The 12,398-nt window shown below is 39.1% G+C and overlaps 1 protein-coding gene across 1 annotated transcript in view; it reads left to right on the plus strand.

The window, feature by feature from the left end:
- The window catches only part of eys (eyes shut homolog), a 388,659-nt gene that overhangs the window by 58,522 nt on the left and 317,739 nt on the right, over window positions 1-12,398 (plus strand). Inside the window, exons 3-4 of the mRNA XM_077236480.1 lie at window positions 6,723-6,925; window positions 9,674-9,789. Coding sequence (XP_077092595.1) covers window positions 6,723-6,925; window positions 9,674-9,789 — 319 coding nt within the window. The remainder of the gene's footprint in view (window positions 1-6,722; window positions 6,926-9,673; window positions 9,790-12,398) is intronic.

Genomic DNA, 12,398 nt, shown 5'->3' on the forward strand with positions numbered 1-12,398 from the left:
CCGCCGGACACAGGCGCACCTGTGTCGACAGACCGCTCCAATGGAGGGACACCTCGCAACCCTTCACCGTTCCTCCATCAAGGGTAATGAGGGGGAAAAGCTATTCAGGCAGTTTCTGGCAGAGAACTGTTCACCACCTGATAAGCTCTCCATGCATTTCGGGAAAGAAAGGCACTGGGGCGGCGAGCTGAGAACCAGCGCGGCCCGCCCCAAGATACCAAACTCCAGATTCCAACCGAGACTGAACGGGACACGGTGGAGGTTCCACTCGAGCTCGGCAGCCTCGGCGGCCCGTTTCAGCATAGCTGATAATTCTGGATCCGGCTCGGGCAACATTGAACTCCCGGAGGGGGAGCCCCGAGTGAAACCGCTGGCCCACCCATTACAGATGGACCAGCAGACAACACAGGAGGCCCCAGTGGTTGCAGTGGAAGGGAGGAGTGAGGAGCCCACAGGGAATGGTTACCGGGCGGGACATCCAACACTATCCTCCGGTCACCCATCCCACACAGCACCCGAGGGTGGGGCATGGTAATGGGGACTCGCTCTCCGCGAACGAAGTCGAGTCTCGCCCTCAACACTGCGACAGTCATGTTCCCACAGAGAAAACATGAGCTGTCCACAAAAGCTGTCTCAGCGTGCTGTAAGCCAAACACGTGACACAACAGTTGTGACCATCAGAGAGAGACAGGGAACGACCGCACCCAGAAACGCACGGGCGGAATGACATCTTGAAAAAGACGCAAACGCACCCGTGTTGCTCTTTCAGAAAATAGGACCGTCACCAGTGCCGGAGCACACAGGGGAATGACCGCGGCAACACTGAACAGAGAACTGAAACAGTGAAGCACTCACTTTTCCGCCCTCTAACCAGCCATCAACACACACAAACATTTAGAAATTTGTTGCTGTTAAAACAGCAGTTGAGAGCTCAAAGCTCGCGATCACCGCTGCACTCGCGCTGTAGAACACCAGCACTGGGAGAGTCTTCCTGAAGAACACCGACACACTCGCTCGTTGTAGACAACAGCACTCTCAGAGACATCAAACGATCGGCTCCGAAGCGAAAGGCAACTAGTGCGTGCATCCACTTCCGTATTTATACCCGCGCCGCGGGGGCGGAGTGTGTGATGCGAATCACGCACGCCAATTACATTGGCTCGTTCAATAGTACTCGAAGAAGACAGGCTCTCTAGCGAGATCCCATTTCAGTCGGCGTCGACGACGTCCGACGTTATCGACTGAAAGGGAACCGAGGTTACGTTAGTAACCGAGTACGTTTTGCTCCACATTTAACGAGATATGGTGCAAAAGCGCGAAACTTGTCACTTGAAAGCGAAAAACAATGTTTGAGATTTGTCGCATCAGATTCAAGCAGCTGTAGTTATGTACTTGTGTTTGTGCTAGAAAAATATACAAGATGTTTGTGAGAAAATATTCTACAAGTCTGCAACTCTCATTGGATGAATTCACATACTGATTTGCGGATGAGCAAAATTTCTCCGTGACTTCACATTTTTTGATGCGGGTGTTTAAATGCGTTTTGCACCATATTCACTGCAGCAACTGTAGCAAAAATGCGAGCGCACGAGTTTATTAATTTGTGATTTGTAGAATAGGATTTGTGCACCTGCAATGAAGAATTTGAGAAGGTGTAACTGTTGTGTTGTGTTTGTGGGAGAGAAAAAAAGTCTACAAGTTGGCAACTCTTAATGCATTTCTCTCTGTGACTTCAAATTTACTGATACACATGTGTGGCTATTCTCTACAACTACAAATTTAACTGTCACAGCCGTTCAGTAGTTTTGCACCAAAAATACCTTCATAAATTTTGCGCTACGACACTGTTTTGGCGCGAGGCCGGCAAGATCCAAACTCAGAATAGTACTAGTAATGACCACTTTCAAACCACAGACGTATTAATTGTTATTTCTTTCACCCATATTAGATCCAATTTGACAGTTACTTTTTTATTATTCAAAGATTGTGGTGAAAACGTACCTATGTTTGGCGCTCTGCAACTGAGCTGAAGTGTAACTTAGTGACAGGAAAAAAAATCTGGTTTGACTGAACCTGTGAGTCAACACGAGGAAGTACAATGAGCGAATCTACTATGTGCCGAAATACACTCAATGATCTTACATTCGTGACAACATCCTGTGTAATTCACCCTATTATCAAGATTTCTTAAAACATGAACAAAAGCACGACGAAATGGCGCGAGGCCGGTGCTCTGACGATTTGTGCTGCCTTGTCGAAAAATGCTACCCAAGCGCGAATCGATCACAGAGAATGCCAATTCATTCTCTATTGTTTCAATAATGGTGTAAATCTCACAATATTATGACATCGTTATTTCATTTAAATCAGGGTAAGTGTATGGGGAGCATAATTTGTTATTTTAAATTAACTAGCAATTATCACATTTGATATAACAAGTAAAAATTACATTATTATATGAAATACAATTATAATAAAATTTGAAGTTATGAGTACTGTATACTATACTGTTTTTATTTTTAAAACGGTGTGAAAAGTAAAAATTATTATCAAATTTCATCTTTGACCTGTCAAAAGTTTCAGTACAAGTCTCCACAGCAAGGATGCATAGATTTATGGGCGTGGTAAGCAGAAGAAAAATGAGTCTGCACATGCGCATAACCAGTAAGTAGCACATCTAGATGGGTAGCATTAATCGTCAGAACACCGGCATCCAAACTCCGAATAAGTTAGTAATAATGAAAACCACGACATTTCAAACCACAGACCTATTATTTGTTATTTATATCAACCATATCGATTCAATTTGACAGGTAATTGTTTTAATTTGAAGATTGTGGTGGAAACTTACCTATATCTGGCGCTCTGCAACAGATGAAGTGACTGGGTAAAAAATCCGGTTTGGTCCGGTTGGTGAACGAGCAGCTTTTAATTTACTTTATTGCAGCTCTTTAGTCAACAGGAAGTACAATCAGCGAATCACGTACGCGAATTAGCGAATCATGTATGAGCAAAACACACTGACCGGTAATGGATAATATAATCTGAAAAAAAAAAAATGCTTTTAGGCTACTAATGTTCATTTGCACCTATGAATTTAATGTATGATTTATTGTCAGAAATGATGGATTTGTGAACAATATTTACAATTGTCAGAGAAAAAAAATGATTCACCGATCATCTTGAGCGATTCATTTTAATGAATCACTCAAATCCTGGATTGAATCTGACCATGAATAAAAACTGAAGCAGCTAGACACATTTTTTGTGTGTAATTTAATAAATCTGTGCTCAATTGTAAATAACAGTAATGTTTTAATGTACACACTAAAATAAAATACACTGTAATTAATTTATATATAGTGATAACTACAAAACAACCATTGACGTTGGCTTGAGAAAACCTAAGCAGAAAGTTTGAAATAGATTTAATATTTTGAAGTTTGAAGATTTATGTTTGAAGCGGTTTTAAAAGCTTGAAGTTTAGGTTTTAAGACCATGCAGTCTACCAGACAGCAAGATAGATAGATAGATAGATAGATACATTAAGTTTAGTTTACAATCAAAGCATTAGAGTATAATTGAAGTAAAACATGCAGAAAATGTAGTGCAGTTGTTTCAACTTACATTTATAAGTTAAAATAACAAGTATACTTGTTAATTCAACAGAAAATATAGTGCAGTTGTTTAAACATACATTTTTGAGTTAAAATAACAATTTTACTTGTTCATTCAACTTTCAGTCTAGTTGAGGACAAGAAAACTTAAAATTTCTTGTTGTCTGGACAATCTAGTTATCTCTACACAAAAAAATAAGTTTAAAGGTAACTAAATTGCAAACATATTTTTTACAGTGTACTTTAGTTAACATGAACTAAGAGTGAACTGCACTTCTACAGCATTTAATAATCTTAATGTTAGTTTCAGCATTTACTAATACATTATTAAACTCAAAAGTTGTATTTGTCAACATTAGTTAAGGCCCTGTGATCTTACATGAACACAGCTGGATTTTTAGTAACTAACATTAATGAAGATTCATAAATACGTAACAAATGTATTGCTCATTGTTAGTTCACCAATGTTAACAATTTAAACCTTATGGTAAGTGTTACCGATCAATTTAATGCACCCTTGAATAAAAGTATTCATTTTATTAAAATACTGACCCCAAACTATATACAGTATTGTTTTATATGGCTGAAGAGTCCAGCACTCCAGTAAGATTCGACAACTTTATAAGAAGCTCCATGTTTGCTTTTGTGTAAAGCTGACTGTTGGAGATTCATTCTTCCGGAAGTTTTCAAAAAATTCTTGTTCCATCAGCATGGTTTTGAGTATAAAATCTCTGTGTCTCATTTGCCTTTATCCCAGCCACATATTACTAATTCACCTCAATTTGATGGCAGATAACCACAAGAACTGTTGCACTGTGATCAGCACAGTCTCTCATTGCATATTCTTGGAGCACCTTGTAAGGAACTGAAAGTAACTGGTCTCCAGTTCTGCTCTGTTCGGGCACCCTGTGGGGCCAGCAGCTCTCTGACTTTGCCCAAGCTGTCACCCCATTAATCATAGTGAAGTTAACGGCTGGCCCGGTTCCCGACTGCCCTTACGGACCAGAGCCTACACACACATAATAATGAGGCCCACCCGTGGGACACTTCAAATGAGATTTTCTTTTGATTCCACTCTCCTGTGTACCTTATTCAGTCTGCCAGCGGTTTTTGTATCCGCATGTTATGAAATGAATAGGATATGTCCTACTGGGTACACTATTAATTTTGCTATTCACCTGCCCCATGGTTTTTGTGGAAATTCAAATCCTGTAATTGTCTCGTTTCTGAGTGGTTTTAATAGCAAGGTTGCCTTTTGATTTAGATGGGTTTATATCTCAAGGTAGTTCACAGCAGGGTGGCACTATCTGTTTCATATCACTGCTTTTATGATTTTCATCAACCTTCATGAAGTCATCAACCTTTATCAAACATTGAATCATGTACCTATATGATGCATTACTATTTCAAAGACCTCCTGCAAGGGATGGTTGCCAATCAAAAGTACTGTAGTTCTTGTAAAAATAAAAGAATATATTAAGCTTTGTGTCAAGAGCTTTTAATTTTCAATTTCCCATCTTGGATCCCTGAGAAACACTGCAGAGAGATGTACACTTAGACTGACGCCCAGTGATGTGTCCTCAAAAGCAGTTGGGTGCCTCTGGGACTGATGACCTTTGTGTCATCCCATGAGCTTAACACACAGGAATATGCTTTAAAAAAAAAACTGAACGACAAAAGGAAAATGCAGTAACAAAGAAGATAAATGAGTTAGCTCCTGCTGGGAGGGGGTGGGGGTGGGGGGGGGGGGGGATAAAAAAAAAGCAAACAGTGAACCACTAGGGAATAAAATCAAATCATTTTCACCTTGAACCTACAGTGCTGCATAGCCAAGTCTAAATTTAACCTGCGAGGAGCGGAAATCAGACTGATGTTCCAATCCAGAGTTAGCCTACCTTTGAGGAACACGCAGCCTAGATGTTCTCGGTCCAAAACCTTCAGCCAAGTATGATCAGGTTGCTTGTTTTATGGACGATGGGGACATAATTTGGGCCCTTGAACCTTCACATTAGTGAAGCATCCAGAGAAGTGGGAGAGTGAAATGAGCTTTGTTCTCATTTTTCATCTGACCAAATGAGAGCCATGGGACACCAGACTGAGACTTTCAGAACTGTTGATATGCTAGCGCAATTGTCCGCTGTCATTGCAGTCGTAAAGTTTGAACATTTGTTCTCACTAAGCAGTCAGAAGCATACAAATATTATGAACATGATTTGGAGATAAAGATCAGCTGTCTTAAATCAGATCATTACTGTATTTGAATAACATTTGAACATAAGTTTTTTTTTCTACAATATTTTTTTTATTATTAATTTTAATATGCACTGGTAAACAGAGGAACATACTTTAAGAAAATAAGTGCTGATGTTTATTCATTTAATCGATCCCGAGAGGAAATGTGTTATTGCAAATCCCCTTACGGTTGTGATTTAATCATTGGCACAAACCCGGTGTTAAGATAAACATAATAAAGATTAAGCAAAAGTAAAGAAAATCTCAAGTCAAACTACATAAATGAAACAAAAAACAAAAAAAACTAAAAAACTAACTTCTGGTATAATTTTAGTATTTACATTGTTGCCATTCAGCAACAATGTTTTTCAGTTGATTTTCCTATATCTTTTAAATATATGTATATCAAATAATTGGTTTCACTTTATTTTACAGTATGTGCACTTTACGTGTACTTACACTGTACTAGCCTAAGAAAGTACTGGTTAATATAAGGTAAGTACATGGGTTAAGGTAAGGTTCAGGGATAGTACCTAGTTATTACCCAGTAATTGTAATTACTAAAATAAGTACAAAGTGTGCACATGGGGAACAGGACTGTAAAATAAAGTGCAACCAATTAATTATTTAACTTTACAGCACAACAAACTTCATACAATCATTGCATGGAGTCTGTAGTTTTGGGTGTATGTAATTTAAATTGGTTCTAAATTTCATCCTAAATTTTGAAGGGAAAAAAAATGCATTCAGAAAATAAAAGATTTAATCATCAAGGTTGTTACACACGAATGCTTGACAGAAGCATGTGCTTTCATTCATTTTAATGATGATCATTAAATATCCATTCATTCTCAACAAATTCTTGCATTGCAGGTACTAACTGTGATCGAAAGAGGCTCCTCTGCGATTCAAACCCATGCTGGAATGACGGTCGCTGTGAGGAGACTGCAAATGGATATGTTTGCACATGCCCAGGGGGTTTCACAGGCCTCAACTGTGAGACCACCACTGAGGTTGACAGCTTCTGCAAGTCTAACGGATGTCAACTGGACGAAGCCTGCACCTTAGACAAACTTGTGAGGCCTTTTTTTTTCTACATTGCACCTCATGCTGTTTTTTTTTTTTTTTTTTGCCTGAGAGAATGTGATTAATTTGCAATGCCACATGCTAATTTCTGTGACACACCTGAAGCGGATCAGCCTGTGTCACGTTGAAGGTTACAATAACCATTAATAAATGTTTTGATAGCAGAATGGTCATGGCATATGTAATATTTTTTTATTGGACTGGAGCAAGTTGTTGCATATTTAGTATAGCACGGTAAATGGAATTATGGGACGTTTGTGCCATGTTCACTTAGAAATGTTTCCCCAGATTGTTACAGTTACAGTCTGGTGTTCATGATCCATTATTGTAATGAAGAGATGAATTTAGAAGAAAGTGGGCCAGTGGCAGACTAATTGTCTTGTGTGACCTTCATTTACTTGGTAGTGAAATTCAGCACACGGGCCAGTCCATTGGAGATTCTCATGAGATACCTTAGTCATTTGAGATCATGGACAGTAAAGATAGACTTTAATCTCTCTCTAACACACATACACACACTCAGACACATTAAATTGATTGGTTTGACATTGATTTGGTCTGTCTGAGACATCCTCCTAAGAGCTCATCTGTATGAAAATGAAATAATCCTTCACGCCGCTCCAGAACTGCACCAATGCTTATATCAGTGGGAGTCTCCGTATTACTTTCATCTGGGATTGTTCTCAGCTTCTATTATTCATCTTTGAACGACTGAGTCAAAAATAATATTGATGTACTGCTTATTCAGCTCTGGATGCTCCAGTGCTGGTTATTTCCCAGGTTTGGCATGATCAGCTCCAAAAAACAAAAATGTTCTAAGTCACTAATTTTGTTTGTCCTGTAGGCAGTCCAAGGTTACCGACAGGGTGCCTGTGCTGGTGCCAGAGCTGGTGTCCAATCTGGCCCCGTTCTGCACGTTTCCTCTCAAATAAAGGTGGCCTCAAACCAGGAAGCAATAACATCAGTCGTCACGGGACAGGATAATGTCCTCAACAAGTTTTTTAAACAACCCCCCCAAGAAAAAAAGAAAAAAAACTAAATTGATGATTTTTTTAATCAGGCAAATCTTAAAGCACCTGGAGGCAGTTGCATAAATATAGCCATTATGTTAAGGCTGTGTCTTAAAACAACTTTGTCACAGTGTCTGGTTGTGTTTCCCTGGGGTTCACTAGAGGTCCTCGTTTTCACGGTGTCATTCACAATAGACTAAATTTCCCAGCATTCTGTTCTGCCACTCATCTGTTCATTGCACACTGCTGTTTCACATCACCTTCTTAGTTCTGTGTGTATATATACCCTGTCTGTTTTAGTGTTTGTCACGAAGCAGTTATTTTATGTCCCCACACTTCTGAGGTTTGTTTCTGCTCGTTTCTCGTTTTTGTTGTTTTGGTCTTGGATTGCTTATACGGTGTTTGACCCTTGCCTGGACTGGATTACGTGTATGGATTACCCAATAAACATACTGCTACTGGATCTGCTGTTTCCCTGTGTGTGCGTCGTGACAAACTTGCTGTTGGTTAGGGTTAATCAGTCCTACTTTTCAATATCAATTTAGACCAGGGATGGGCAACTCTGGTCCTTGAGGGCCACTGTCCTGCAGAGTTTAGCTCCAACCCTAATTAAACACACCTGAACAAGCTAATCAATGTTGTCAGGATTACTAAAAAATAATTTTTGTCATGGTTGGAGCTAAACTCTGCAGGACAGTGGCCCTCGAGGACCGGAGTTGCCCATCTCTGATTTAGACCAATCTATGTTTTTATGTAATTGACTTAAAAAATTATGGACATTCTTAACACGTAAGACTAGCCTTAGCAGTTTTTGTAACCGGCCGAGCTGGAAGTGATGCACTAGGCCATGAACTGGCCTGTTACTTTTTTGTCTTGCTGTACAGTACAGCTACTCCAATCGGTTTATTTTATCCATCCATATGAAATTGAATGATTTCTTTTACAAATATAACATCAGAATTTTTATCACTTTTATTTGATGTCTGACAATTACATCAAGGCCAACTTGTGATAGCATAGAACTAATTAAATTACTTTGAATTGGGGGTAGGCAATATGAGAACAATCATCAAGATATAGTAACTTTTTTAATTTATTTTATTTTATTTTTGTTTGATAACAAAAATATGAATGAAACTAATTAAGTTTTTGAGGTACAATAGGTTTATTTAACATGTAATTTAGAAATAGAACATAAATGGAACAATCAAATGTAAAAATAAAATACTGCATAGTCTTCATGAATTTTTAACAAAATATATTTTTTCGTATTTAAGCTAAAAAGTTATTCAGTCAAGAGTAATACCACACGATGGGCATTTTTAAATAATTGTGTGTGTATTTTGACCATTCAAGTGCAATAAGATGTAAGGGAGAACTGCTGAGACATGCTTAAATTGCTAAGAGATGTTTAAATAGGTTCTCAAAACTACTAACAAATGCACTATGCTTGTTTGCGGCTGTGTTACATGGGTTACAGTATATAGCCAGTTACATTGTTTGCGGCTGGGTTACAGAATATAGCCAGTTACATTGTTTGGCTTTCAAATTAGGGGAAATTAGGGGAAATGTGAGTTTGCAGATCCCCTGGGCCCCAGCTCTGGCCAAGCACCAACGGCACGTAAAAAAGTGTTAGGTGATGCAAATATAGTGGTATTCAAGCTCCCCTTAGTGTACCAATTGACATGTAACCAACCCTCCGTGGGGTGTTTTGTTTCTTTTATACAGAATTCCACATGCATTTGTGTAGACCCGGAATGCTCGGAGCAGGCAGTGGTGTGTGGCACTTTTCGCTGTCTCAATGGTGGCATCTGTGTTATTCAGAATGGCCGGTATCATTGCAGGTAAGATAATTGAGAATACTTAATGACTTGTTAGTTCAGGTCAACAGCATAAGCATTTCTGAGGAAGGCTTTTTAATTATCATTTCTCTTGTCACAGCCTTAAGAAAACTTTAGGGATGCTTTTAATTGGAAAGTTGAACTTGAATTATCTTTTAAATTCAGTATTCCTTGTCTTATTTTGAATTATTCTTTAGTGCATGTTATTCCAATATCAGAGTTGTGGTATTCTGTTTTCATGTCCATGTTGTGCTCTTATTTTGAAGTTTGATAATGCTTTTCTCAGTGTTTAAGGTTTGCTCCCTTCATTGATCCAAGGTGTATGCTGTTTCTGTGACGTATGCCATTAAAGTACAGCTCAGTCAGCGCAGCTTCTCAAGTCTGTTTAAGCTCTGATGGTGACATCAGCTATTTCATGATTGGCCAGACTTTCATGTTTATTCTGAGACCTTCAATTTCCCTAATGCTCAAAAAAATCTGTGTTTTTACAACAATAGAAATATTTTAATGCTATATTGTGTTGTGTTTATCTAACTAAAACTAATTAAAAAATATAGACCTCACTTTATTGATATTTAAATATTATAGACTTATTTGGAAATTTATTTTTGGAAGCATTAATCTGGGGAGTCTACTCTGTATCTTCTACTGCACAAGAGGCGTGATCAACGGGCATAGTTAAAATGACTCGCAATTGGATATTCCTTCAAGACCCAATGATCCGGGAGACGTACTTTGCAAAGCAACACAAAAACTCCAGGCAGGAAATGTGTCAAGAAACGTGTTGGTTTGTAGCATTGATCAGCTGTTTGCAGAAGCAGCAATGGCATCGAGTGATTTTTACAGGTTGTGCAAAAAAAAAAAAACATGAAAGTGAGTGGTATTTACACTAGAGGTCTTCTCCGGTCCTAAATACTGTACCCGACCCGAATCACTACTTACCAGAACCCGACGTGCATAAATTATCATTTATTAAAGAAAAACCCGACCTGAGACAGACCCGATAAAATTAGACCCGAGTCCGACCCGACCTGACGCCATTTCCTTTAGAAACCGACTGGACCCGAACGTAAACGGCATTTACATTGTGCACAGCCTGCAGCCCTGCGCTTCTCAAAAATGCACTTAACATAGACGCGCAAGTCTAAGCGCGCTGAAGTGCTAAAATGTCAATCACACATCACTGTAACCCATTACGTCCTATAAAATTTGGCGTAATGTTATTTACCGGACCATACGATGATTAGAACCACCACAGGGTAAAATTTACCGATGGCTGTTTTTCAAATGCAGCCTATAACAGATTTTCAATCAAATTCTCCCAGTCATTGACTTTTACTACAATTGTGTTATTTAGCCTACAATCCTATTGTTGTTGTAGATAAAACCAGATTAAAAACAGGGCATTAGAACCGCCATAGCAGGTCAAATTTACCATGTAGACATGTCTTTATTTTCGCAACTTTTCTTTATTTGAGCAACGTGTCTGCTTACTGTAAACAGTCACACAACGCACGTACAAAATAAGATGTTTTAGCCTACTCACAAATGTTCAAAATTTGTTTTGCAATTTTTATCGTTTATTGTTTGCTGGTTGTTTGCCGTGCTTATGCTTATAGCCCATTGCAAATAGAAGTGTGGATTCACTCTCTCACTTAGAAAAAGTGAGAGAACGGTGTCATAGAGTTGTTTTTAATACTGCAATTTTGTTAAATGCCCAACATAGTTTAAAAGAATTTGGGTCTTCTCGGGTCCATTTGGAAAAGGCATATTTAATTTAAATTACCCGAGGCCACTAATACCGAAACCGAATTTTGGAACGAATCCGCTCGGGTCTCGGGTCGGACCTCGGTTTTCGGATCCAAGTGGACCCATGAAGACCTCTAATTTACACCCACTGCAGTGTTTTGTTTGCTAAACTGAAGAAGCCATTTAACATCGTCAAGAGGTTAAAAGGAATTGGAATACGGTCGCTTCTCTGTCGTCATCGTGTTAAACCCGCCAATAGAGCGCCAGGTGGATAAGCCAGTTTGTGATTGGTCCCACAGATTTGTAATGGAACCAAGATAGAAAAATGTACAGGTTTCCAGCCTGAGCTGCAGGGCAAAATCAAATTGTCGGCAGATCGTGCTGAGTTTACCCTGTGTAAGGCACATACTAAAGGCAGATGGTTTACATTCCAGAACTCCAAGACAACACCACTACTGACCAAAAAAGCAAAAAAAAGTTTGCTCAAAATCATAGAAATAAGCCACAGACGGTTTGGGATTCTGTTCTGCGAAGCGATGAAACAAAACTGGACATTTTCGGCCCTATGGATCAGCGGTATGCCTGGAGGAAGAAGATTGAAGCATATGCTGAAAAGAACATTCTGTCTACAGTTAACCCTTTCATGCGTTAGTTTAAAATATTCTAGCTGACCCCCTATAGTGTTTTTTGTTAGTGTCATTTTTATATATCAGGCCGTCATGCCATCCACATTCGCAGGGCTCCAGACTGCAACCAAATGGTCGCATTTTTTTATCTTTTTTTCCTGCTTGTGCAACTAAATTTTGTTAGAGTTCGCACTGGTGCTACCACCACATTGCCCAACTGATGAGCAGCACAAGCTC

The sequence above is a fragment of the Siphateles boraxobius genome, unplaced genomic scaffold (assembly GCF_051911475.1).
Source record: "Siphateles boraxobius isolate OS27281-9 unplaced genomic scaffold, OSU_SipBor_1 20, whole genome shotgun sequence".
Lineage (NCBI taxonomy): Eukaryota > Metazoa > Chordata > Actinopteri > Cypriniformes > Leuciscidae > Siphateles > Siphateles boraxobius.